This window comes from Sorex fumeus, unplaced genomic scaffold (genome assembly GCF_029834395.1).
Source record: "Sorex fumeus unplaced genomic scaffold, SorFum_2.1 ptg000082l, whole genome shotgun sequence".
In the NCBI taxonomy this organism is placed as follows: Eukaryota; Metazoa; Chordata; class Mammalia; order Eulipotyphla; family Soricidae; genus Sorex; species Sorex fumeus.
Genome location: NW_026606139.1, coordinates 4,190,633 through 4,218,557, shown reverse-complemented (window position 1 = coordinate 4,218,557; position 27,925 = coordinate 4,190,633). Strand labels below are relative to the sequence as shown.

The 27,925-nt window shown below is 52.7% G+C and overlaps 1 protein-coding gene across 1 annotated transcript; it reads right to left on the bottom strand.

Annotated features, from left to right (window-relative positions):
• Positions 1-35: 35 nt before the first annotated feature.
• On the bottom strand, positions 36-27,925 carry RAD54L (RAD54 like). The gene is made up of 18 exons (XM_056130962.1): positions 27,812-27,925; positions 27,138-27,224; positions 23,960-24,076; positions 14,868-14,928; positions 13,854-13,989; positions 13,264-13,333; positions 12,865-13,153; positions 12,547-12,671; positions 9,374-9,524; positions 7,031-7,157; positions 5,791-5,865; positions 5,519-5,649; positions 4,997-5,107; positions 4,767-4,890; positions 4,396-4,474; positions 3,398-3,577; positions 340-503; positions 36-260 (listed from the first exon to the last, which is right to left on the bottom strand). The coding sequence occupies exons 1-18, from the start codon at positions 27,923-27,925 to the stop codon at positions 50-52; spliced, it is 2,352 nt and encodes a 783-aa protein (XP_055986937.1). The 3' UTR covers positions 36-49.

Sequence of the window (27,925 nt, the reverse complement as noted above, 5' to 3'; positions counted from 1 at the left end):
TTTCGGGGCGGGGAGGCCCTTGCACAGCAACGCCTCGCTCGGCTGGTTCTCAGCGGATGCCCCGCTGCTCCTCGTGGGAATGCTGGTGGAAGACGAACGTGATGGCAGTGGAGGCGGCGTCCCAGGCAGCCTGCAGGACCGCGTCCTTGAGGCCTCTCTTGTCAGTGCTGTGGTTCCACTGAGCCAGGTCCGAGGTGCAGTCAGAACCGTCCTGGGGTGGCCGGACCTGGTGGTTGTTGACACAGCGGCGGCACCGCAACCTGGGGAAGACGAGAAAGCAGTGGTCGCTACGGGTCCCAGCCCTCCACAGAGAGCTGCCAGCAAGGGCTCTCCACTCACCTGTCGTGAGTGTCACTGAGGCTCGCCTCGTCCAGGGAAAAGAGTTCCTTCAGCTCCCCCAGGGAGAAGTGCCGCTCCACGTCCTGCTCCTCATCCACCACGCAGCTGCTGAGAGCCTTCTTGTGGCTCTGACGCTGGAAGATCTTCTCCTCGATGGTTCCTGTCTGAGGGGCCCAGAGATCAGGGATGAGGATCCGATTCATCCCCGCAGATGGGGCAGAAACACCCAAGGGTTGAAACTAGAGCTTCCCAAGGGAAGCCACAAATAGAGAGCCCAGGAGCAACACCCCCGCTCGGTTCAGCCCATTCCTCTAGTCTCTCAGGAACACCCAGGAGAGTTTCTGGCACCAGCCACACAGCTCAGGTAGCTGAGATGGCCCTCAGGAGCTTCACTGGACCTCCACGTGAGGCCCAAGTCTCTTATTCAATAAACGTTATTTGGGTGAGAGGAGGACACAAAGAAGAAATCTAACCTGTCTATTCTTAGTCCGGAGAAGAGTGGCAGAGTCAGACATAAAGGAGGATTATCAGAATATGTACTGGGTGGACAAGAGAAACATCAGAGCAGAGGGTCAGAGAGAGGTACAGGAGTAAGGTGCTTGCCGTGAATGTAGCCAACCCCAGTTTAATTCCCAGTAATAAATACAGGTCCTGGAGCACCACCGAGAGTGACTGCTGAGAAGCTTGCAGTAAAGATTATCCTTATGCTCAATCTTGAAAGATGAACTTAGTTTGCAAGATAAAAGGCATTCTGGGGCTGGAGTGTTAGCACAGCAGGTAGGGCGTTTGCCTTGCACGCGGCCGACCCAGGTTCGATTCCCAGCATCCCATAGGGTCCCCTGAGCACCGCCAGGAGTAACCCCTGTGCATCGCCAGGTATGACCCAAAAAGAAAAGAAAAAAAAGGCATTCTAGCAGAAGGACTAAGTTATAAGGTTTGGCCTACACAAGGACTGAGACGTGATCAGCTTGTCGAAAGCAGTGGAGGTCCAATCTGGGCCTCTAGCATGCAAAGCTGCATTCTAAGCATTCAGCGCACTGAATTCAAGCTCTCTGGACCCCAACAAAAGAAGCTGAAGATTATTCGCAAACAATGTCAGATGCTCAAACAGAAAAAGTTGACAGTCTCACTTTGGAAAGGTAAAGGTAAAGTTTGTAAAGGCCCTCCCGTTGATCGTCGATTTGCTCGAGCGGGCCCAGTAACGTCTCCATTGGAGACTTTGTTGTCACTGTGTCTGGCACATTGAATACGTCACGGGGAGCTTGCCAGGCTCTGCCGTGCGGGCGAGATACTCTCGGTAGCTTGCCGGGCTCTCCGAGAGGGGCGGAGGAATCGAACTCGGGTCAGCCGTGTTGGCCGCTTGTAAGGTGAACACCCTACCACTGTGCTATCACTCCAGCTCACTTTGGAAATGAAGGAAAAAAACACTTCAAAGTAGGTTCAGCGGCCTATAATCTGATGAGTAGGGGAAAAGGTAAAAATCTGTAGACTTTACAAAAATGAGGTTGAAGAGAAAGGACAAAGGAGGGTAGAGCACCTGCCTTGCACAAGGCTGACCCAGATTCAATTCCAGGCAACACGGGTGGTGCCCTGAACCCTCCAGGACTGATCAGTGAGCACAGTGCCAGCATAGTAAGACCTCAGCACAGCAGAGTGTGGCACAAAAACAACAAAAAATAGAACAGCGTAAGAATGGGTTGAAAAAAAGTAAAAAAGTAACAGTCCAAAGGGCTAGAGAGCCCTTGCCTTGCACAACCCCAGATGGACCTGGTGCATGGCCAGGATTCCTGCATGCAATGCCAGGAGTAACCCCTGAACATCACCAGGTGTGGCTGCAAACACCCCCCTTCCACCCCCCTCCTCAAAAAAGAGGAAAGGATAGAGTTGGAGGCATTGTTTATAAGGCTGGAGTATATGCTTTGTAGGCAGGAGGCCCAGTTCAATACGCAGCACCACACGATTCCCAAGCACTGCTGGGTGTAGCCCCAGTAAACCAAGTATGGTCCAAAAATCTCAGTAAATACCCTGTGGATTACTCCTGGCTCTACGCTCAGGAATCACTCCTGGCAGTGCTCGAGGAACCATATAGGATGCCGAGGACCAAACAGCTGCAAGCAAGGCAAGCGCCCTATGGGCTGTACCATCACTACTCTGGCCCCTAAATCACGGTCCTCCCGTTGTTCATCGATTTGCTCGAGCGGGCCCAGTAACGTCTCCATTGGAGACTTTGTTGTTACTGTGTCTGGCATATCGAGTACTTCATGGGTAGCTTGCCAGGCTCTGCCGTGCGGGCGAGATGCTCTCGGTAGCTTGCCGGGCTCTCCGAGAGGGGCGGAGGAATCGAACTCGGGTCGGCCATGTTGGCTGCGTGCAAGGCAAACGCCCTACTGCTGTGCTATCGCTCCAGCCCGGCCCCTAAATAACCTTTTTCAAAAGAAAGGATGAGAGGTAAGAGAGAAAATACAGCAGATAAGACACTTGCCTTGCATGTGTCTGACCCGGGTTCAATCCCAGTACCGCATGTGGTCCCCTCAGCCACCAGAAGTGATCCCTGAAGTAAGCCCTGACCACCCGCCAGGTATGGCCCCCAAACTTAAGAAGAAAAAAAAAACAGAGGGACCAGACAGAAAGTTAGCATGCAGTAGGCCTTGGCTCAGGCCCCTGCTAATATTCTGTCCTCCCAGCTCTGCCTGCAGTGACCCTAACACAGAGCGGAGTAGTCCCTGTGTACCCCCCCGGGATGTGGCCCCAAAGAGACAAAAGGAATCTGCAGAACGTCAATGCCATTTCGTCCCACGGGACATATGATCACAGTGCGAGTGGCGCAAAAGATATGAGATAAAGTGAGAAGAAGGAGGTCATAAGGGAGTATTCTGATTACTGAGCACACATCCAAAGGGAAGACTAAGAAGGAACGGGATAAGGAGGACAGAAAACCCCAGGGCTCTAGGCTGGCCACTGCCAGAGAGAAAACGGCCAAGAGGAACCCAGAATGCGAGTCATTCTAGCAGACCTGGTCCCGAGCCCACCGCTGTCCCGACGGTGTCACCGTCCTTACCGAGAGCAGGCGATAGATGTAGCAGGTTTTCTTCTGACCGTCACGCCAGACTCGGGCCATGGCTTGTTCATCATTGGCTGGGTTCCAGTCAGGGTCAAACATGACCAGTCGGTTAGCCCCAATGAGATTGAGGCCGCAGCCCCCAGCTTTGCTGCTCAGCATGAAGACAAAGTCGGGGCTCTGGAAAGAAAGGAGATAGAAGGAAAAGAACCTCTTAAGACTTGAGTTCGAATTATCCGCCCAGCCAGTTTTTCCAACTCAAACTGGAATTCTTGTGAAGTCGGCCTGCCGATAGGCCAGTTTCCTAGTCAGGCATCATTAACCACGATTAAAGGTCAAGAGGACCAGAAAGCAAAACCTCTTGCCATTCTGATTCCTTGGGCCACTCAAACCCTTTTTCGGGAGACCGTAAGATGCAGAGATGGAAGCTGAGGGTCCAACGTGCAAAGCATGAACTCCAGTCCTTTGAGCCCCTCTCAGAGCCCTTCAGTCAACCATTTCTGCATTCGTTTTCTTGGGTCTTCTGTTGCTATTGTTTCGGGGACTGGAGGGCACAACCACTGATGCTCAGGGCTTACTCCTGACTCTGTACTCAGGGATAACTCCTGCCCTGCTGCCATGCGCGGGATCATATCAAGGTCAGCCGTGAAAACAGCATATGCCAACCAACTCCCTATACTCCCTGGCCCCATCATTTTTTCCCCCTGTGGTGTTCGAGAAGGCTAGGAGGGGACAGATGGGAGGCTATTTAGGAAATCCATCTCCTTCCCTCCATTTCTTATTCATTTCCTCCCTTCATTCCTTTCCTTTTGCTCGAGGGCTATCCCTGAGATACTTAGCAGCTACTCACCACTTGAGACCATGTGGTACAAGAGAAAACCCAGGACTTGAGCACGAAAGCAAGCACTCCATCCCTTGGGTCAGTTTCCCAGTCCCTCAGCCCTTTTAATTCTGATACTACTGCATCTCTGGTATAAAGACAGGGGCTGTATAATTACCGCCGGATCATTGAAGCGCTCCACAACCTTGGCCCGCTTCTTGATGGACATTGTGCCATCCAAGCGAACATACAGGTACCTGGAAGGGATCCCAGATTAAAACCCCAAAAGGAGAGAAGGCCCCCTGGAGCCACAGCCATCAACATGACTGACTAGTCACACTTTAGACTCTTCTGAACTGTCTGAAGTCCAAAGCTTCCAAACAGACTGGCCCCAGGAGCACCAGAGGAACCAAGGACTCTTTGACAGACCGAAGCAAGACACGGGCACCGTGGGAAGAGCCCTCTGGAAACTCTCAACTACATTTCAGAACACCTGTGCTCACTAGAGGGCCAGCGAAGGGCACCCCTTTCGGCAGCCTTCCCCCTTACCTCCGGGTCCGGCAGAGCTTCTCGAAAAGGTCCAGTGTCTGGGTGTAATTGGAGACCAACACGACCTTGTCGTTGCTGCGGCTTCGGGTCACTGCCAGAATGTAATCAAGGACCAGCATCTTACCTGGGAATCGGCAACAACATTAGCCCCAGCGGCTGGCCCACTGACGCGGCGCCTTGCTCTGGATGTCCCGCTTGAGAAGTCCAAGGATCTGTGGGCACGCACTCACCTGAGAGCTGGGGCTCCAAAGCCTTGGCACTATAGCCGGCGGGGAATAAATCCAAGGCCCCCTCAAAGCCCCCCTCCTCTTCCACACACTTCTCATGGATTAAAGCCGGATCTGAAGAGGAGGGGAAAAAAAGTCAAAGACAGCTTTTCAGAAATTTCCACTTCGATGTGCCTTAGAACTCCAAACCTGCCGGTCTCCCACATCCTCCCACACGCTGCCCGTGCTTGCTGGGCCAGGAGGACAGCCATGCCCATCGCTAAATATTCCCAACAAGAAGGGCACTGTCTTGAGGAGAGAAGATTTCTTCGTGATTCTTCCTCGTGCTTTACATTTTATTCATACACGTGTAAACACAGATAGACCCCAAGTAGCTAGAAGCTAGACGCTCCAAAGCCAACGGTCTGGCTGGACGTGCAGACACGGAAAAAGACCGAAACCACATGTGGCCTCTCTGACAACCCTGGACAAGTCCCAGTGGTGGCCCCCTGCAGGACACGGCCCTTGCGCATGAGCCCGACTCACGGTTACACAGCTTCTTCAGTGAGGTGATGGAAGAAAGGGAGGAAACGCTCATCTTCCCCTCCCGCAACTCTTCTGCTGGCTTGGCCTGTCTCAGAAACCGCTTGTATAATTCCAGCTGAAGAGGAGTCAGCCTGAAAAACGGCCCCTGATCAACCTGCGGCTGTAAGACGGGGGGACCCTTTTGCCTCTGAGGATTGCCGGAAGTCCGGCCAGGTGTTGGGGGCTCAGCTGTTACCCGCTCAACTCTTTGACCCTCCTCTGTGGTTCGGTACCTGCAACAGACCACCTGCTCGATCTTCACGGGCAGATATTTGGAAAGAATATCAGAGGTCCTCCGTATCAGGCACCTGGGGAAAACAGAGTAAGAAAAGCCAGCGCTGGTGAAACTGGCACCCAGACGACTGGAATCACAGTGGTCACGTCACTCCCTTTCGCAATGTAAGAGTCAGAGACCCACTCGTCCTGTGGCAGAGACCTCCCTATCAGGGGCCCCGTTGTGGGAACAGAGACCCCTTCACAGTCCAGTGTAGCCGGGTAAGGCAAGCGTCTCCTTCTGTAGGGTCAAGGGTTCCCACGGAGCCTGGCGCTGACACAAAGAGCAAATCACGGGGTCCTTGGGCGGAGTGAGACCCAGTGACATCAAGCCCGTAGCTCCTGGCAGACGAGGAGGACAAGCTCCTTCCTGCCACCTAAGCCTGGGAAAGGGAACAAGAGGGGCAGCGAAGAAGGGCAGGACTTCTGGGACATAACAGGAGTGCAGGAATGTCCTGGCCCCTGGGCGCCAGAGCACGAATGGTAAAGAGGTAGGTCCTAGGGCCTGACCGAAGGTACGGAAGGTAAGGTGTGTGCCTTGCACATGGCCGATGCAGACTTGATCCCAGCAGTCCATATGGTCCCCTGAGTACCAGCGGGAGTAGTTCCTGAGCACAGAGCCAGGAGTGACCCCCGAGCATAAAACAAAAACCAAAACCAAAAAAGTGGGTCCTCTCAACCTGCTCCCCTCCTTCAGGCAATTCCTACCTGGGAGCTAAGGCGACAGGCCCTGAGAAAGGAAGCCAGTGGCCTTGATTGGAAACCAAACAGTACGATGCTTCTCAAGCAATAACAATGTTTCAAGGGATATGTGCCCAGCAAGTTAACAGGTCATCAGAAACGCCCGATACTTGCCCAATAAGTTAACAGGTCATCAGAAACGCCTGATACTTGCCCAATAAGTTAACAGGTCATCAGAAACGTTCTCAGCAGATTGCTAGGAAGCCCACCCTAGACCACAGGGCCTAGCCTGCAGGGCCAGAGTCAGGGGCCCGGCTGCAGGGCCGGATCGGAACACTGCCGTGCCCGGCACTAGCAAGGCAGAGGCCCCACTCTCATCGCTTAAGGACTCCGCCAAGACCCCGGAGGACTGGCCTGGGACAACGGGGGAGACGATCCTCTGAGTCTGACCCTCCTTAGAGGGACCCAAGAGGAAGGGGCAGAGCTGCGGGGGCGATGCCCGAACGGGACCCCGCAGACCTGTTCACGATGCCGATGAGCTCCCGCAGCCGCTCCTCTCCCAGCTGCCGCTCTGCCTCACTGGCCGCTGCGTCTCGACCCTTTAGTATGGGCAGCTCAAAGTGCTTCTTGAACTCGTGGGCGGTTCCTAAGCAAAGGAGAGCAGGGAGGATTAAAGCACGAAGGCACGGCACGGTGCCCTGACCACAGCTGGACGGGAACCCCCTCCCGTAAAACAGACAACGTGGCGAAGGAAGGTTTCTGGGCCTCCACTTGGTTACTAACCAACTTCCTCACTGTCAACAAATCCCAGCAATTTCTGTTTAAATGAATCCAGCAATGCAAAAAAGCAATGCAACAAAAACTCGAGTGGCTGAGAATGAGGCAGAAGGGGAAAAAAAAACAAAAATATATTTCATTACATTAAATATAAATCAACCACTTTTCACAATCAAGAGACAATCCAACATGGAGTCCTTTCTCTCACCCCTAGTAAAATTACTTGTACACCTGACTGAACAGATGCATAATATACTGCGACTTCAAGTTGTGGGTGCACAATGGGTATGTTCACTGGACCAAAGTCGCCTCCCCACCCCGGCCGGCCGGCCGATGGGAATGGGTGCATGAAAGAGCCGGCCACTAGGCTGGTCTACCCCAGGGCGGAATTCCATCTAAGGTGTATTACCTGGCTCTTTCTGGGGACGCCTTGTTATGTATCCCAGACTACAGTTCTCACACTAATTTAGTCTTTCTTAACCCCAGCAGGTTCCTTGTCCAGTTACTTCTTTTTGTGTCCTAACAGAGTTTGTCCGTGCTCTTGACTTCTAAGTTTCATGGCGCTTTGCTTGCCCTGGATCTATCCAATTCCTTCATCAGGACCCTCCTTTTGGGGTGTTGGGAGGCTTAAGTCGAGTAAATGAGAGATGCCCAGGAGTAAATATTACTGTCAATTAACTCCCAAGTTACAAAACCATAGCATTAACTGTCTTCCTGTGTCTATACAGAAAGGATATTGCTCTCTAGTAAACTAGGCAAAGGATATAAAGGAAAGAGAAAAGTGATATTTCACATGCATACACAAAACCCAGAGTCCTCAGAAGAATCCGACTTTATAAATCCCAGGATCCGATTTGGGGCTATAAGCGATCGACAGACAGGGGGAGCAGAACTCAAAGGAGAAGTCAAAGATAAGCACAGAGGAATGGGAGTGCCGTGGGAGCACTGCCATAGGTGTGACTCGATAGACCTAAGCCCCCCGCTGGGTGGGAGGGGAGGGGAGGGCCCCCAGGATAAACCAATGTCATCCAATAATATATGATCCAAGGAAAAACTACTCGGGACAGAAAAACGCAAACTCTGCTCAGGGAATAGTAGTCACGGCACGACTGCACAGAAGAACCTGCTGCTCACAAGCACTAGAAAAGAAATCCGGGAATATTCATAGAATGAACGAAATGCACTTTGTAAACGGTGAAAAGGAAAACAAGCCGCTATCCAGATGAATCACATTAAACAAATTTTAAAAAGTCAAGTTGAGGCCAAATGAACAGTGCAGTAGGTAAGGCCTCTGCTTGGCACAGAGCCAACTCAGGTTCGATCCCTGGCATCTCGGATGACACCATGTGGTTCCACAAGCACTACTTACGACAACCCTCGGGGGAAAACAGCTGAGCACAGAGCTGAGGTGGCCCTGACCCCCTCTATCACCCACAAAAAGACTTTTTTTTTTTTTTTGGCTTTTTGGGTCACACCCGGCAATGCACAGAGGTTCCTCCTGGCTCTGCACTCAGGAATGACTCCTGGCGGTGCTCGGGGACCCTATGGGATGCTGGGAATCGAACTCCTACGTGCAAGACAAACACCCAAACACCCTACCTGCTGTGTTACTGCTCCAGCACCCTCCCCCCCCAAAAAAAAGACTTTAAAAAAATAAATTTAAATAATGGGCTGGCGAGAGCTAAATGGGCTGAAATGCTTTGTGGCGAGGCTTGATCCTTGGCACGACCTGGTCCTTCAGCAATTAACAGCGCTGCCTGAGTACTGCGGAGGGCGGCCCCAACCAAAAAAATTTAATAAATGAAAGAAACATACCAAGACAGACTGCTCTGAGGCCAAAGCTCCTATGAAGCAGTTAGCATGTACAGAGCAAAAATACCCAGGGGCACTTCTACCTCGAAACATACGGGTGCCACCCCCTGTAGTGCAAGGTCCAGCATGGGTGGAGCGAGCCGCTCAGCCAAGAGAAGGCCCGAGACATCTTCCACCAGCACTTCCAATGCCCCCAAAGAACTTTGTTCTCACCCTTATGCGTCCAAGACCCAAGCAAGGCGCCCAGTGTAGCCCGGGATGCTGGATTCTTACCCAGGATGCCTGAATTCACAAAATGGACCAAGCTGAAATACTCCAGGAGGTCGTTCTGGATAGGGGTCCCAGAGATGAGCACCCGCCGGCTGGTGTTCAAGCTGTTCAGGGCTTGGTAAGTCTGGTTGTCAGAGTTCTTGAGCCTGTGTCCCTGGCAAGAAAATAAACTGGCTCTTAGGTCTGTGTCCCTCGTGGAATCCCTAAGGGCAGCAGAGTCTGGCGGAGACAGGAAAAGAAGAGTCGGAGACCGCCAAGCCCCGGGGCTTTGGGAACGGGGCAGCAGAAGCTAGCTCACCGCCACACTTGGGGAGAAACAGCAGGCCTGAGGCGGTCGGTTTCCTGCTCTGTACTCAGAATGCAGGGCGGCCGTCCTCCCCTCCCTCTTCCCTGTCCGACCTTCAGAGCACTGTTTTTTGCAGTGGCCATAGCCATATTCCCAACATCAGAGAAAGGCCACGGAGAGGCCCCTCAACTTGGTTCAGATCCAAAGGGGGTTTATTTTCCATTTTCTCACCTATAGAACACACATCTGTGCGTATGTGTGACTGAAAAGGAGGCGCCAGACCAGTACGTTTGGGCTGCTCTGCGCCTTGGCAACAGGTAGGTCCAGGTGTGCTTGTGCCCATGTGGCCAAGCACATGTGTCACCCACATCTTCCCTCTTGAGATGCTTACTTTCATGCTTTCATGTCTAATGCTGGGATGTGTTTAGAGGCTCTCTCCGCCCTTGGAGTACGTTACTCTCTCTCCCCCACACACACACCTTAAAAAACCCTCCAAATAAAATCTATTTATTTCACTAAAAAAAAAAGAAAAAACAAAACTAGAGCTCCCTGAGGGCGGGCAACAGGATTCCCAGAGCCCAACGGATAAGACACTTGCTCAGTAACCGAAGGAGAGACCCAGGCCAACACGAAGTGCCGGGGGTCCCTTAGAAAAAGCCACCACTTCCTGGCTAAGACCTCCCTAGATGCATGACTGGTTAAGAACCTGCTCCTGCCAACATCACCCCCAGATCTAAAACCCCAACCGGGTATCTCACAAACCAAGCGATTGGGCAGATAAAGACGTCAAAGTTCTCTCTGATAAGTCTGGCAGAGCTCTGGGGCTATTCTCAGTTCACTGCCCAGGGGACCACACGGTGCATGAAAGCTGGTGTCCCAGCTGCTAAGCATGCACTCAGCGCTGTGAGTCATCGCCCCACCCCCACCCCCCACCCCCTCCAGGGAAATACTATAGAGCGCAGAAGATTACCTGAAAAGCCCCATCCCAACCTCAAGGGTTCGACAGTCTCAGCTAGCCCCCCTTCCACCCCCACCATGACTGCCCCAGAACCAGAGTCCCAGTTTCCCTCTGTGGTGGTGACGTAACGACCAGGTGCTGAGCTGCTTACATGTCACCGGACCTGCTGAGTCCTTTGCCCATACCGGGGGTAACGGTCATCACGGTGTCCGAAGTTGGCAGATATGCCAGTCAATAACCAACCTTTCCTAAAAACTAAAGGCCAACTGGAAAAGAGCTTACAACAAGCATGTGACCCCCAAAGCGGCCTTTCTCCTCTCCCCAGAGACCTTTGGGTACCAGGGTAGACCACGTCCATGGAACAGAGTTCAACCTGGCCATCAGCTGGCAGGAGGAGGCCGTCCCAGCTGTCTGTCCACTGGACACCTACCACCCAGCACAGTGACCTCGGCTCTCTCCCGCAGAGGAGCCAACAGGACCAGGGAGACAACCCAGGGGGCTGACGTGGCATGCTTTGCCGGTTCAATCCCCAGCACTCTCTGGAGCACCAAGAGGAGTAACCCCCGCTCCCAGTGCCCCTGCTATGCCTAAAGACAAGTTAAGAAAAGAAATACAAACTAACAGAAACAAGAGGTGGAAACAATGTATCTGCCCCAGGGTCCCTTAGAAAATTCTTTTTTTGGGGGGGGTGTGGCTTTTGGGCCACACCCAGTGATATCCAGGGGTTACTCCTGGCTCTGCACTCAGGTATCTCTCCTGGCAGTGAGACCATTAAGTGGTGCCAGGGATTAAACCCAGGTTGGCCATGGGCAAGGCCAGTGCCCTACCTAACCGGTCTACTCTCTCTCCAGTCCTGGAAAATTCTTCATACTGGGAAGCTTCCAATTACTCTCTTCCTTTTCTGCTTCTAATTGCTATTGTAATCAGGAGTCACACACACTTAATTGTGTGCTCGCTGGGGATCGCACATCTGCTTGCGGCTCTCACCACACCGAGCTCCAACCAAGGTGCCCACGGCACACTCCTGCCAGAGCTGCTCTCAGCCCGTGCTGGCAACCCTGGGAAATGATGCCATGGGCTCATGTCTGCAAAGCAAGCCCTGTGGGTCACTGAGCCAGCCCCGGGCCCGCTCATTCCCTGTCAAGACACAGCATCTCTAGCACCATTCATGCACAGTGCTGGAAAACGCCAGCCAAGTCACCAGAGCCATCGCTCCTGGAGTCCCAAGAATCAACGGACTGCTGGAGGCCCCTTCCTGCCTCTGCTTCCGTGCTTTAGCCAACCCAGCCTGAAAACCAAAGCAGACGTTTACTGATCTCATGACTGTGAGTCAATCACCCAATTTAATTCTAACAATCCCACGAGACACTTATTTTCACCCGAGTTTCACTGACATAGAACAGAAAAGCTCACGTGGATCAGCAACTTGTCCAAGACCCTCTGAGTGGTAAGAGACAGGACTAGGGGCTGGAGTGATAGCACAGCGGATAGGGCGTTTGCCTTGCACACGGCCGACCCCGGTTCGATTCCCAGCATCCCATAGGGTCCCCTGAGCACCGCCAGGAGTAACTCCTGAGTGCAGAGCCAGGAGTAACCCCTGTGCATCGCCGGGTCTGACCCAAAAAAAGAAAAAAGAGAGAGACAAGACGAGGCCTTCAACTGCACTCAGAACTTTACCCCCTAAACACGCCACAATCTCTGCACCCACCTACCTTCTTCCCGCCCTGAGAAGTCTCGTGGTCTGGGAACACTGGAGGCCGCAAACCAACAGCCCACAGCACCGCCAGCTCCCAGTACTGCCCGATCCCTCTCACAGCAGGACCCTGGGCTCTCCCTCCACGCGCCAGCATGCTCGGTCCTCAGCACTCCCCGAGCTGACTGAGCACTGGACAACAGTGCACAGTGAGGACGCGGACAGACTCAGTTCAGTACCTCATCACATATGACCAGGCCCACGCTCCCCTTCTGGAGGACTCCCACGTGGAGGCGGAATGTCTCGTAGGAAATGATGAGGATGGGAGAAGACACCCGAGCTCCACGCTGGTTCATGAATCCCTCTGCGACCAGAAGAGGTAAAGGGGGCAAATCTTTCAGAAAGAACGGACCTTCATTCTAGCCCAGAAAGAACGAGTCCAACTACTTCCTAGAAGAATTCCACCCCCTTTCCGCAGTCCTGGTCATCAGCCAACACACATCTAAGACAGACAGAAAATGAGCAAACCCACAGCCCCCTTCATCACAGTTCCTCACCGAGCTTTCGGTCTATCTCGTCCTTCGACCCTCCATCGATGGCCAGAGGTTGGATCCTTCCTCCGAGCCATTTCCCCACTTCGTTGTACCAGTTCTTCACCAGGCTGGACGGGGACACCACCACCGCCTTGTCGATCTCTGGCTTGCAGTCTGGACTCTGGCGCAAAAGCGTCCACATCAGCGTGATGCACTGCAGGGTCTTGCCCAGGCCCATCTCATCGGCCATGATGCAGCCGTGGCTGCCAGGGATGCGCCGGCTGGTGACACACTCCCACAGGAACTTCACCCCCTGCGAAGAGAACTGCTCAGCCCGGGCAGGCCCCGCGTTGTGACCGCCCGAGGGCTGCAGCTTCAAGGGCTCTGCCCGGAGGCCACGCCTCCTCCCCGGGCCACATTTACCTCTCTCTGATGAGGCCGCAAGACCTTACTGAGGACAGGATCGACCACCACGTGGACAGGGAGTTTTTCTCTGAGCAAACACAGCAAAGCGAACGTGAAGCGCACACAGGGGCAAGGGCACACTCTCAGGAATCTGGGTCCTGCTGGTCCAGGGACCAGCGCCACCTGGCTAAGACCTCTCTTATTCTGGTTCCCTATTCTATGTTATCCTTCCTGGTCTGGTGACCAAACCGTGCCAGGAGTCAGGAAATAAGGAGGAGGTGGGTTCCCCAGGTCACCACCCAGCCCTTTCTCCTCCCTGGAGTGCAGGAAAAGCCGTCCACGTGACCACAGCAGCTCGGCCCAGGGAATAACCTTCCCACCTGCCTGCATGCCAGATTCTGCAGTAGCTGTGACGTACCCAGGGTAGATGCCAGTGCCTTGGAGACATCACACCAAAACACCCTCTGCCCTCCCAGATGCGTGCACTTATGTAGGCACAGAACCACCAGCAAAACGCCGGTGCTGGGCCTGGCCTGGGGTCCACCGGGAGAGCACGCACCCTGAGTTCCATCCCCGCCGAAGAAAACCAAAAATCCCCTTTGACATACTTATCAAGCTTTAGCTGGTCATGGGCGCTCAAGGGTGGAGGCTCATACAGGACCAACGCACCTTCTTCCAAGGGGTCATGGAGGGCCCGGCGGATCCCAGCTCTCTTGAGGCCCAACGCCCGAAAGCCCAGGGGACCTGGAAACCAACAGCCTACCGTGTGAGCTTCTGTGTTGCCCTGCAGAACCCACTCTCAGGCCTCCAGGAACCTCTGCTCAGCTTCAAGGACCGCCCAGAACCTCTCCAAACCTCTTCCTTATCCCAATCAGCCTCATCCTGCTTTGCAACCCCCTGGGACTGGGTCTTGTTCATAACAATCCAAGTCAACCCTGAAAGGGACTGGAGGTATTTCTGGTGGTTTTTTTTTTTTTTTGAGGGGGGAAAAAAGGAGGGGGGTGGGGGGGGCTGGGTTGGAGAGAGGAAGCTCCCAGTACTCTCTCTACCTGGCACCGGGATTAGAATCGGAATGGGGCTTTCAGATTGGCAAATTCTGGGGTGACTCCTCCCACCCTGGTCCCAAGGTGAGCACAAGGCCGGGCCCTAACAAGACAGGGAAGACTGTAGACATGAGGCCTCCAACAGGCAATCTCGTGAGATGCTACTGAACGGAACGAAGGCCAGAGCAGGAACGAAGGCCAGAGCATGAGACGTGCTGGCCCTCCAGCATGTGCTTCCTGAGTGCTACACAACCCAGCCAAGAGAAGGGGCTGGCTTCAGGAGTCAGCAAGCAGACCCCCATGGCCAGGGGGTGCTCAATCCAGCACACTGACCACCTGACTGGCAGGTTCAATCCCAAGCAAAACTCTTATTTACAAAGGTAGTTTTTTTTTTATTTTGAAACAGTATTTATTTAAAAGTTATCTATTTTTAAAACACTCAGAAGAACTAATTACACTATTATAACAGATTCTGTAATTTACGACAGAGGATACAAAGGTAGTTTTAAAAAAAAAATTTCCTCCCAATCTATTCAGACAACATTCACTGTCTCAAAAATTAGAAACTTCCCTTTTTACCTTGATAATTTGGTATGGGAATTTTGAACGGCTTTGACAAAATGCTTCGAATAAACGCTTCCTAAAAAAGAACAAATAGGCATTCAGGACTGAGTGTTACATTATAGGCAGTATTTTCACAAATGCAGTCTAAACCTCTGTAGAGGCGAGATGACTCAATAGGTGGGAGCACGTGCTTCGAATGTGGGAGGCCAAGGTTCAAGCCCTATCCTGTCCCCTGAGCACTGGGAATAATCCCCCAAACGTGTCACAACATGGACCCCTGAGACTATGAAAAGTGATGCCCCAGGCACAGGACTAGAAGTAGCCCCTGAGCACCAGCAGGCGTGATCCCCAAACAAAACATGAAGGCCATGCAGGGGTTGGAGACAGAGCAGTGGACTGAGCATACGTCCTACAAGCAAGAGGCTCAAGTTCAAGCCTGGGTAGGGTACGAACCTGGGGCACTGCCAGAGCTACCCCCAAGCAGAGCTAGGAGTCCCCAAGCACTGCTGGGCATGACCTGCCCCCAAACAGGAAAAACTAAGAGGACACAGGACACGGCACGGCGGGTAGGGCGCCTGCCTTGCACACAGCCAACCCAGCTTTTCACACGGTCCCCCGTGCCACCACCAGGAGTGATTCCTGAGTGCAGAGCCAGGAGTGATCACTGAGTATCACCAGGCATAGCCCTCCCCCCCCAGGAAACGGCACGTGACCCAGGGGGAAGCAGGGAGAGGTAGGGAAGGTGGAGAGTCCCCAGCACCGCTCCTGAATTAAGACTTTCCCTCAAAATGCTGGTCTGGGCAGAGCGACAGTAAGCAGTAGGGCGCTTGCCTTGCAGGTACCTGACCCCAGCCCCGTTTGTGTCCCTCAGCCAGGAGTAAGCCCCGAGCACCATCGGGTGTGGCCCAAAAGACAAAATGCCGTGGGGCTGGAGTGACAGAATAGCAGGTAGGGAGAGCTTGCCTTATGCACAGTGGACCCAGGGTCGACCTCCGGGATTCCACATGGTCACCGGAACTTCAAAAATAATTATCCCTGGGGCTGGAGAGATAGCACAGCGGGGAGGGCGTTTGCCTTGCACGCGGCCGACCCGGGTTCGATTCCCAGCATCCCATAGGGTCCCCTGAGCACCGCCGGGGTAATTCCTGAGTGCATGAGCCAGGAGTAACCCCTGTGCATCGCCGGGTGTGACCCAAAAAGCGGAAAAAAAAAAATTATCCCTGAGTGCAGAGCCAGGAATATCTCCTGAGCACGGCAGGGAGTGGTCCCAAAACAAAAACGACGACAAAAAATCTGGTCTGCACATAGCTGGGCCCACTGAGAAATTACAAGAGATTGAAAACTCGACCACAGCCTCTCTACCACTGACCCCTGGCCCCTGGGGCTCAGGACAGGTGGAGTACCCGCGGATTAAACTCCCGTCTGCCTATGAGATGGAGCTCAGAGGGCCGGAGCCATAGTACAATGGCAGAGCACGCGCCATGCACACGGGAGCCCAGGGTTTGGTTCCTGACATGTGATGCCCAGAGCACCACCAGGAGGGATTCCTGAGCACAGAACCAGGAGTAAGCCCTGAACACAGCTGGGTGTGTCCCCCTCCCACAAAGAAAGCTAGAGCTTGGGTCAAAGCTTGTGGGGGCATGGGGACTGTTCCTACCCCCACTCACAGCCCTCAGTGCCCCCTTTTCAGGTCCTAAGCGACTTTCTTCCTGGCCTTTCCTTCACTGTGGGGTCAGGAGCTGTTTCCACTGGCGGGTCCCACCTAAGTGACCCTCAGGGGCAGCTCATCAGCTGCAGCTGGTCCTCCCAGAATCTGATCAGCCTTTTCCCCTCCAGGCAACCCACAGGGGGGAGCTGCCACCTAAGGGGAATATTCTCCTTCCCCCCAACTTGACTTAAACACGGTGGTTTACAAAGTTGTTCATAGTACAGTTGTGTTTCAGTGTTACATCAATCCCACCACACAGCGTGGCCTTCCTACCACCAGTCCCTCCGTTTCTCACCCAGCCCCCAGCCCCTTCAGCAGATACAAAACAATTCTATATTGTTTATTACAACAAAATGGTCAGTGGAATTATCACAAAATTGTTCAGTGAAAGAAAATTTGTGGGGCTGGAGCAATAGCACAGCGGGTAGGGCGTTTGCCTTGCACACGGCCGACCCGGGTTTGATTCCCAGCATCCCATAGGGTCCCCTGAGCACCGCCAGGGGTAATTCCTGAGTGCAGAGCCAGGAGTAACCCCTGTGCATTGCCGGGTGTGACCGAAAAAGAAAGAAAGAAAGAAAGAAAGAAAGAAAGAAAGAAAGAAAGAGAGAGAGTAATTTTAAAAAAAGAAGAAAATTTGTGAAAATTGTTTTATCTCACAAATCTCTGAAGATTTACTGAGCTGTGAGCTGCTTGTTGCTAGCTGAATATGGAACTATATTAACTGGGTGGATGTTTTTTATCTCGGGTCCTTCACAGGGACGGGGGTCCCCAGACTTTGCCCCCAAACATGAAACTCCCCAACAAGGCTGGGTCTCCAAGGACCAGTCCCTGGCAGGGATTTTGGGGCTGCTAGTCTACTTTGTCACTAGGTTCCCTTGGGGCAGTAGCACCTTCCCCCGCCCCCCCTTGTTCCCCCCCCAAGGGATGTGTTTGGGTTCATACCTAGCAGTTCTCAGGGATTACTCGCTGAGTAATGCCAAGGGCATCATAGTCCAGTCCTTTAACTGGGCCAGAATTTTTTTTTTTTTTTTGCTTTTTGGGTCACACCCGGCGATGCTCAAGGGTTACTCCTGGCTCTGTGCTCAGGAATCACTCCTGGCGGTGCTCGGGAGACCATATGGGATGCCGGGGATCAAACCCAGGTTGGCCGCGTGCAAGACAAACGCCCTACCCGCTGTGCTATTGCTCCGGCCCAGATTTTTTTTGTTTTTAAGGTAAGGAGAGTTGAGGATTTGTTTCGTTGGCTTTTGCAGCGCCAGGGATGGAACCCTGGGCCTTACACAGGCAAGGCCAGTGGTTACCTGAACTACATCCCTGGGCAAGTTAAGCATGTATTTAACAGCTGCGCAGGAAGTTCTTAGAGCTGAATGCAGGAACAGCTGAGCAGTATCTGTACTATCGCCCATACAGATCTGTGGGGATAAGATTTTGCCGACGTAAGAGGAACATTCTCTCCCTCTTTCCTCTGCGGCTGGAGTGATAGCACAGTGGTAGGGCGTTTGTCTTGCACGCAGCCACCATGGCCGACCCGAGTTCGATTCCTCCGCCCCTCTTGGAGAGCCCGGCAAGCTACCGAGAAAGCCTGGCAAGCTCCCCGTGATGTATCGAATATATCATATGCCAAACACAGTAACAACAAAGTCTCCAATGGAGACGTTACTGGGCCCGCTCGAGCAAATCGATGATCAACGGGAGGGCCTTTATTTATTTATTTTTTATTATTCCTCTGGGACAGCAAACAGGCATTCTCAGCAGACAGAGGAACAGACAGCAGCTACTTCCCCACCTTGGGCAGCCTGGCCTATGGGCCCAGACCCCTGCAGGCTGTCTTCAGTCTGACTAGGGGGTCCCGGCCCTGTCATGTCAGCTGCACAACCTGCAATTCTTCCTGCAGACCCTGTGGCTAATGGGTCGTTGAAAGTGTCCAACTTGGCGTCCCCCAAAGGACCACTCTGTGCCACACGGGCTTCCTGCAAACAAAGCATGTGCTCTACTCCTTTGAGCCAGCTCCCCTGCCCATGAAAGTTTTGCTTTTTAAATCTGTGATTGTTTTGCTTGGTTTTGGGAATCTAAGCTATAAGTCCTGGTCCTCAGGACTTACTCCTGACTGTGTCCAGGAATCACTCCTGGTATGCAGTGCTGGGGATCAAGCTGGGGTTAGAACCTTAACCCTTCTACTCTACCTCACTGGCCCTAACTTTGCAATATAAATTCTCGGCTACTCGGACTCAACTGTAGCCTCCTATATCGGTGATATGCCAGAGTGATAGTAGAGTGGGCAGGGTACCTGCCTTGCACGTAGCCAACCCGGGTTCAATCCCTAGCACATGGTCCCCAGTACGCTAGGAGTTAGTCCTGAGTTAGTCCTGAGCACAGCTGGATATGGCCCTCAAACCAATAATAATAATAATGGTAAATTATTTCAGGGGCAGGAGCGATAGTATAGTGGGTAGGGCCTTTGCCTTGCATGTGGCCAACCCAGGTTCAATCCCCTGCATCCCACATGGTCCCCTGAGCATCGCCAGGAGTAGTTCCCGAGTACAGAGGCAGGAATAACTCCTGATGCCACCCCAAAAGACAAAATAAATAATAAATAAACTTTGTTTTAAAGTAATTAGATTCAAAGATAAATATAAATATTTCAGTTGCAAATTTGGTGCCAAACTAGAAGTCTTTTTCCCCCCTCTGAATTAGGGTTACTCTTTGCTAGTATCTTTCACATGAGTTTCTTATCGTTGCTATTCATAATCTTAAAAACCATGGTAGTTAGGGGGGCTGGAGCGATAGCACAGCGGGTAGGGCGTTTGCCTTGCACGTGGCCGACCCGGGTTCGATTCCCAGCATCAAATAGGGTCCCCTGAGCGCCGCCAGGAGTAACTCCTGAGTGCAGAGCCAGGAGTAACCGACCCCTGTGCATTGCCAGGTGTGACCCAAAAAGCAAAAAAAAAAAAAACCATGGTAGTTAGAAATGTCAAAAGATTATTCAGCTACAAAGAAATCTGCAGATAGAGGCAGGAGAAATAGTACAGGGCGAAGGAGTCTGCTACGCATGTGACCTATCCCCGTGAGGGCCCATCACTGTGCTATCAGGAGTGATCCCAGAATTTAAAACAAGAAGCCCTAAGTCCCACTGGGTGTGACCCCCAAAACACAACCGCTCCTATGAAACATGCAAATAAAGTAACTGGATTTAAAAACATTTTTTTAACCTTTTTTTGGGGGCAATGAGGAGTGCCACACCCAGTGATGCTCAGGGCCACCATAGGGGTTGCTGGGATATCCCCATGTCAGGCAAGCACCCAACCCACCGTGCTCTCTCTCCAGTCCCTAAATTATCTTTCACAATACTGAGAGTGGCAGAGTTTCACAGCATGGCACCCTCCTCAGATGTCAGCGTCCATTACCACTGTCCCAGCACCACCACCACCCCATCTGGAATTTTTTTCCTTTTCCTATTTTTATTTATTTATTTTTTGGGCTACATCTGGCAGTGTCCAGAAGCCACTCAACAGCTCGGTGCTCAGAGGTCACTCCTGGCGGTGGTCAAGGGACCATCCTGCAGTTCCAGGGCAGGAATCTGGGCCTGGACCATGGGAGGGAGTGCTTGAACCCTAGGCCAGACACCCCTGGGATTTCTGCCAACCTTGTCTTTGTCATGCTTTGTAGTCTGATAATGAAGTTCATTTCTCCTCATCCCTTTTGTTTTTTTTTTGTTTGTTTGTTTGTTTTTTGTTCGTTTGGGGGCCACTGTGGTGCTGCTCAGGAGTAATTCCTGACTCTTCACTCAAGAATTACTCCTGGCGGTGCTCAGGGCACCAAGAGAACACCGGGAATCAAAGGGGTTGGCAGAGGGAGCCCTCCCCCCTCCCTGCTGTACCTGTGCTCAGGCCCCGGGGCTTGTTTTTTGCCCCTATTAAGTTGTCTATCAGCTAGAAGACAGTCTTTCCCACTACTGTATTCCTATTACTAGCGCCCCTCTCGGAGAGCCCAGCATGTCACCCGCACGGCAAAGCCTGGCAAGCTCCCCGTTTTGATATGCCAAACACAGTGACAAGTGTCACAGTGGAGACGTTACAGGGCCCGCTTGAGCAAATCAATAAACAACGGGAGGACAGTGACACTGACTACTACAAAGGTCTCTGCCCTTGGCTTCTTAAATTCTTGAGTTTCACCTCATCAAAGTTCACTGACCTGAAATGGTTTCCTAGCTCAGGAGATGCTATTTTTATTGAGAGAACACAGGTGTTTGGGTTGTATAATCACAGAAACAATCATGAAGGCTCTTCTGGGCCCCAGTGACCCACACAGGGGGCTTACACCATTTTTCGGGTTGGCCTCTGATAAGATAATAGGAAACTCTCTGGAAAGCTTCTGAGTTGTCCTACCCAAGCACCTCCAGATGGGCCCAAAAACAAAATGGAAAAAAATGAAGTCTCCCTTTCCTTATCTCCCACAATCAATCACTGTCCCTTAACTCCTTTGAAATTACTGTCCAAGATCTTGAAGGCCTAATTCCAACATCCTGTTCCTCTCCTTACCTTGGAGGGAAGCGGCCCCTCCTCTCGGGGAAATTCCACAGGGATACTCATGGAATACTCCCTCTCCGACTCAGTTCCCTCAGATCTTCTATGCTCACCATTCTGAGAAAACTCAGGTCAGCCCTTCACACCTCCATACTGGTATCCCCAAATCTGGTGCCACGCCATACCTCTTTGCTGCTGTTCTGTTTTGTTTTCGTCTGGGGGTGGCGACACCTTACTCCTGCCGGGCTCTGTGGTCCTGGAGTACTGGAGGGACCCCATGTGGTGCAGGGACCAAGACCAGGTTGGAAACGTGCAAGGCAAGCACCCCACTCATGACCATTCCTCTGGCCCCAGTTCCACACCCAAATTCGCAGGTACTGACAAACTTAGATGGGTAAAGGACTCAGCCACTCAAGACTGACCACGCCACGCCCCCACCCCCGCCACATAAACATACTTGGACCCTAATCCCAAATACAGGGGATTGTGCTGCTAATCTACAGACTATAAGCTGGAGATTCCGACAACTCCACTCTTGGGTTCGATTAATTTGCTGGTACAGCTCACAGAACTGAGGGAAAAAGTTTACATCCTAGCTACTCAGTCTATTACCAAGGACCTTAATCAATAGCCAGATGAAGAGATTAACAGCAGGAGGTCTGGAATGACCTCAAGCAGAACAAAGGCCCTGGAGGAGTGCACCATCCTCGGGCAGGAATGCAGAATCCTGTGCTCCTGTTCATCAACCGAGAAGCCCTCTAACCCACCCTCCTTTTCCCTTATAACAACTCTGCCTGGCAGTGCTGTGCGGGTCCAACAGTGCTCAGGCATGGGCCTATTAAAATCACTCCAGTGGTGCTCAGGAGCCACCGGGGACAAATGTGCCAGGGCCATGTGGTGCCAGGAATCAAATTCGCCTCAGACACACCAGGACCACCTGAGCTAGTTTCCAAGACATCCTTTTTTTTAATTGGGGCAGGAGGGGTGAGGGGCAGGGATTTATGGACCACTCCCTGAGGTATCCCGGGTTTACCCTTGGCTCTGTGCTCAGTGAACACTCCTGGTAGTGCTTAGGGATCATTCTAGGTCTCTTGATGGTGCTCGGGAGACCTACGCAGTGCTAGGGATTGAACCAGAATAGGATGCATGCAAGGCAAGCCCCTGAACTGGGTCCTAATTCTCACCACAGACACTACCCCACCCATTTCCGGTTCTGTGTTTGGGCCAGTTTGGGCTGTTGTGCTCAAGCGGCCTATGGAATGCTGGGATCATACCAGCAAGGCCGCATGCAAGACAAGTGCCGTGCGCCTCGTGCTAGCTCTCAGGCCACTTTCAGTTGAGCCCACCTTACTTTCAGGGTTGGTTAGAGCCCTGGCCTTCTCCCCTAGGCAGAGATGGGGCTGAAGGTTCCAGTCCCCAAAGGCCTGGGTAGGTTCTCCAGGGAACAGACACCAGACACAAAAGCTACCTCATTAACATAAACTCTGGGGTTTGAAACCCAAATGATTTGAATAACAAAAAACATCCTTTTTTTTTCTTATAATGGAAAGGTTTATAGAAGTACAAGGCAAAGTTCCTCCCCAGCCAGGTAAGAACCCCGTATAGGACTGAATTAATAGACATTTTTTTTTTTTAACAAAAGTCATCTTTATTCCTCTAATCTCTTAAGAAATCCCAAGGGTCTGAGTGATAACAGGTAGGGAGCTTGTTTTGCTCAGAGCGACATGGATACTGAGCGACAAGGAAGTATCCCGAGTACCACCAGGAGTACTTCCTGAGCCAGGAGAAACCCCTAAGCATCACCAGGTGTGACCCCAAAAGTCGAAAAAAGAAAGAAAAGGAAATTCCAAGAAAGGAAGAAAAAAAATTCTAAGGGTTTTTAAATCCCAATAGCAAGAATCCCTGAGAAACTTGTGGAAATTTTCAAGAAGCACAGTATAGCTGACTCACTCTAACTTTGGACAAAGTACTCACTGCCTCAAAAAATCAAGTTTACTAATCTTTAAGCATGAGAAATGGGGTAGGAGTGATGGTTAGGCACTACTTAAGCACTGTCCTCCCGTTGTTCCTCGATTTGCTCGAGCAGGCACTAGAAATGTCACCATTGTGAGACTTTTTGTGATGGTTTTTAGCATATCAAATACTCCACAGGTAGTTTGCCTGGCTTTGCTGGGGGGGGGGGGGGGGCGGGCGGGGAATACTCTCGCTAGCTTACTGGGCTCTCTAGGTCGAGGGGCGGAGGAATTGAACCTGGGTCAGCCGCGTGCAAGGTAAACGCCCTACCCACTATGCTATAGCTCTGGCCCTGTGCTATCGGGAAAAGCATTTGCCTTGCACGGTGCCGACCTAGGTTCAATTCCTGGCACCTCGTATGATTCCCAGAGCCTACCATGAACGATCCCTGAGCTGAGAGCCAGGAGTAAGCCCTGAGCACTACCAGGTACGGCCTCAAAACCAAAGAGAATTCCATGAATGCCCATCAACATGGTTAATGTTTACGAGGGAAAACCGCTCTAGGTCCTTAGTCATATGATCAAAAGCCTCCATAGAGAGCCAGAGACCAGCTGGCACAAGGACCCCGGTTCTAACACCCGGTCAAGGTCTCGCCTCTTTTCTACCCTCCCATCTTCAAGAACCTGAGATCTGGTGCCTAGGTAGCAGCATATGGGAACTAACTCCCAGACAGGCCACCATCCCTAAGGAATGAGGCCAGGCACCCTCCAGGGCCCAGGGGCTCTGGACAGGCCTCAAATCCCCCAACTGCCTCCCCGCCAGCCACCATAGTAGAGCACTGAAGAGTGTCCAGGGGCAGGAGTCTCGCAGCCAACACACGCGCACGCGCGCAGAGCACCGGGTGGGGGTTCTGACTGACTTACATGCTGACTGCTGTCCAGACAAGGCGGGCGATCAGTTAGTTGTGTCAGGGGTTTCCGGAAAGGGGACAGGAAAGTCTCCAGCCTCTGGGTCTCGCTCCTGGATTTCCGCTTAGGAGTCTAGGAGAGAATTTAGGGAAGATGAAGCCAGGAAGATCAGGGATTCCCCACAATGGCGACTTACACTGAAAATGCTCATGAAGTGAAATTTACATACAAGTGGTACAACATGGAAAGTATCATGCTAAGCGAAATGAGTCAGAAAGAGAGGGAGAGACATAGAAAGATTGCATTCATCTGGGGGATATAAAGCAACAAAATATGAGATTAATACCCAAGAATAGCTGAGATCAACACCAGGAGGATTACTCCATAGCTTAGAGGCCAGCCGGGCATTCTAGGGGAAAAGGCAGCTCAGATAGAGAAGAGAGCACCAAATAAAGGGTTTTTGGAGGATCCTCCCAGGAGGGGAGATGCATGTCGAAAGTAGACTATGGACTGAACATGTTTGCCACTCAATGCCTCGTTTGCAGACCACAACACTCAAAAGGAGAGAGAGAACACAGCGGATTGTCCTGCCACAGAGACGGGGGGATGGGGGGATGGGGGTGGGAGGGATATTATCCATGGTGGTGGGAAATGGGCACTGGTCCAGGGATGGGTATTTGATCATTGTATAATCGAAACCCAAGCACAAAAAATTGTAAATCTACAACTGTACCTCATGGTGTTTCACTAATAAAAATTAAAAAAAAAAAGAAAAAGAAAAGAAAATGCTCATGAAGGCAGGGGTGGAGCGATAGTACAGCAGGGTGGGTGCTTGCCTTGCACGAGGACACCCGGGTGTGATGCTCGGTACCCCATATGGTAACCCAAGCCCCGCAGGAATAATTCCTAGGGGAAGAGCCAGGAGTGTCGTATCTGCGGCTTGTGCCCATGTGGCCGAACACATGTGTCACCCAAGCCCCTGTGGCAGCCACATCTCCCCTAGAGAAGCGTACTTTCACGCTTTCCTAACTAATGCTGGGGTGTGTGGAGGGGCTCTCTCCACCTCTGGAGAAGCCTGCATTCCCTCGAGTGTTACTCTTTCTCTCACCTTCTCTCCTTCCTTCCCCTTCCTAAAAGCCTCCAGATCAAGTTTTTTATTCCACACTCACACACGCACAAAAGCCAGGAGTAACTAACTCTTCAGCACTGACAGGTGTGGCCCAAAAACAAACCATAAAAAAGAAAGAAAAATGCTTACGGAAGGCTAGAGATTCGCATAGTCACTCAGGTTTGACCCCAATACATGTGGTACCCTGAGCGTCACCAGGAGAGATCCAAGTGCAGTCAGGAATAACCCCTGAGCACAACCAGAGGTACGCCCCACCATACCAAAAAAAAAAAACCCACCACTTATGATGTGTCAGGTAGCATGTGACTCTCCACATGTATTACTATGTATCATTTCATAATAACCCCAAGGATAATGAATTCAGGCTTATTCATTATCCTTATTTAGTAAGTGAGAAAAAGGGAGGAGAGTTAGTAAGGTTTAAAATCCTGCCCAACCCCAGAACGACGGGGGTGTCCCAGTTGGTCCCCACTGCGGGGCCCAAGCCTATGGGTCCAAGCCACACTAGGTTGGTTCCAATTGGCAAAGTCCTACTCAGTGACCCCAGGCTCCAGAAACACTGCCTGGGAGCCCTTGGGCCCCCTAAAAATATCCTCAAGCTTGGAATCATGGCTGCTGATGGTCTTGCCCAGATCTCATTCCCAAAGACTTGTGGAGCAACTATTTGCATGCCTCTGGGTATCTTCCAGAGGAACAAGAATGCAGATGCCTGCAACTCCCAGGTCCTGGAGCCCACTCTGTTACATTCCCACCATGGCAGTAAGGATGTGGCACTAACAGCCTTTTCAGCCACACACAACACCAAGTGCTGGCCCAAATTCGAGTTTGAGACCCACGCTAAGGGTCAAACACGGGCCGGAGTGACCGAACGGCGAGTAGGACATTTGCCTTGAAAGCGGCAGACCAGGGTTCAATCCCCAGCATCCCATATGGTCCCCCAAGCACCAGCAGGAGTCATTCCTGAGTGCAGAGCCAGGAGGAACCCCTGAGCATCACTGGGTGTGGACCACCTTAAAAAAAAAAAAAGAAGAAAAGGGGAAAAAAAGGGGGGGGGGGGCCAAAGTCTCCTCCCACAAATAAAGAAGCCCCTGCACATGGTCCGGGCAATAACAGAGCAAACCTCACTGATCCAGGAGGCAAGAGCCCAACTGTAATGGTTCACCACTACCTGAAAAGAAACACCTACATCTGTCTCTCCCCGTAAAAGGAGTTGCTAGATCTTTCTTGGCAACGCTTCCTCCAAAGGTTCAGGGTGGTGGCCAGCCCTTGCTTCTTGTGTTCCTCTCTGAAGGAGCCACGGGTTTGGTTTCCAAAGGCCCCACACACCGCTGGTCCCACCAAGCCTCCAGGTCCCATCACAAAAGTCAAAGCAGGGTCTGGAGGGGCTGGAGCGAGAGCACAGCGGGGAGGGCGTTTGCCTTGCACGCGGCCGACACAGGTTCGATTCCCAGCACCCCATATGGTGCCCTGAGCACCACCAGGAGCAATTCCTGAGTGCAGAGCCAGGAGTGACCCCTGTGCATTGCCAGGTGTGACCCAAAAAGCAAAAAAAAAAAAAAAAAAAGCAGGAGGATCTGGAGCCAGGGCTCCCCAGTCTACCACTGTGTGCCACTGGCCAGGGGACAAAGTGCCAGAGGGGTGACTGCTCACTGCTGATGAGCCCTGTTTTGTTCTTCTGTTTTCTTTTGCTTCTTCGAGTAAACAAGCTCTGGGGACCAGGCTGCTGAGATGCGGAGGGATGGACTTGGGGTTCCACTGTGAGAACACGTGGCCCGGTCCTTTGAGTTATCAAGCCCACCCAAGGAACCCCCTTTTTTCTCAAAGGTGGCCATGGCCCCAATCGAATGAGTGCTTCCGATTTGGAAGACCAGATCCTACCAGGTAAACTGAACCTCTCTGAGCTTCCAGTGAGCACCCAGAGGATGCTCTTCATCTTGTTCAATGCCTGGAACACTGGAAGCTTACTGAACGTCTGCAACGGCTTCTGGAGGTGACCGAATTCATAGCAGGGAACCCCAGAAACACGCCCGCCGGCCTCCGCTCAAGCCCTGGAGGGGGACTTACCGCGGCCCCAGGGTGCCAGTCTTCATCATCTGAGGCTCTGCCTTCCGGCTTCCTCTTGGCCAGCTGGCTGGGAGCCAGGCTCCTTCTCTGTTCCGGGAGAGCAGATGCTGGACCTCCGGGAGTCCGTCCGGCCGCCCGCGCCCACCAGACCCAGAGGCGGGGCTGCCCGGTCTCCCTTGGAGGCTTCACTTACCATCCTGGGTCCGGGAGCATCAAGACGTCAAGCACCCATCAGCCAAGGGTCAGGGGCACCCAACCGCTGAAACGGAGAAAACGGGCCAAAGAAAGAAAGAAAGAAAGAGGAAGCCTGGAGGGATGCTGGGGACCCCGCTGGACCAAAGAGTTGGGGCCAACGCGTGGATGTGTCGTCGGTCCCCTGGGCAGGCCAAAGAGGAAGTGTCCAAGCGGGGGCCAGGAGAGGGCAGGGCTGGGCAGAGGACCGGAGTGGGCAGAGGGGGGCTCGGGATCCTCCTCGGGGACACTGAGTCAGGCGGCAGGAACGAACAGGAGGGCCGGGGCCGGGGCGGCCAGTGCGCGGGCCGGGGGGAACCTCCCGGGTCTGGAACGCGGATTCCAGGCTGGAACCGGGCGAAGAGGCCAGCGGGAGCCCGGCGGGGCCGGGGGAGGGCCCGGACCGGGACGCGGGGGCGCGGCGGGGCGCGAGGGGCGCGCACCCAGGCTAGGGCGTCCCCCTGCACCCCGGGGCGCGCGTTAACAGCCGCGGGCGGGCTCCGGAGCCGGCAGGCCGGGTCGATCGAACCTCCCGCCGCCGGCCCCGCGCTGCCCAT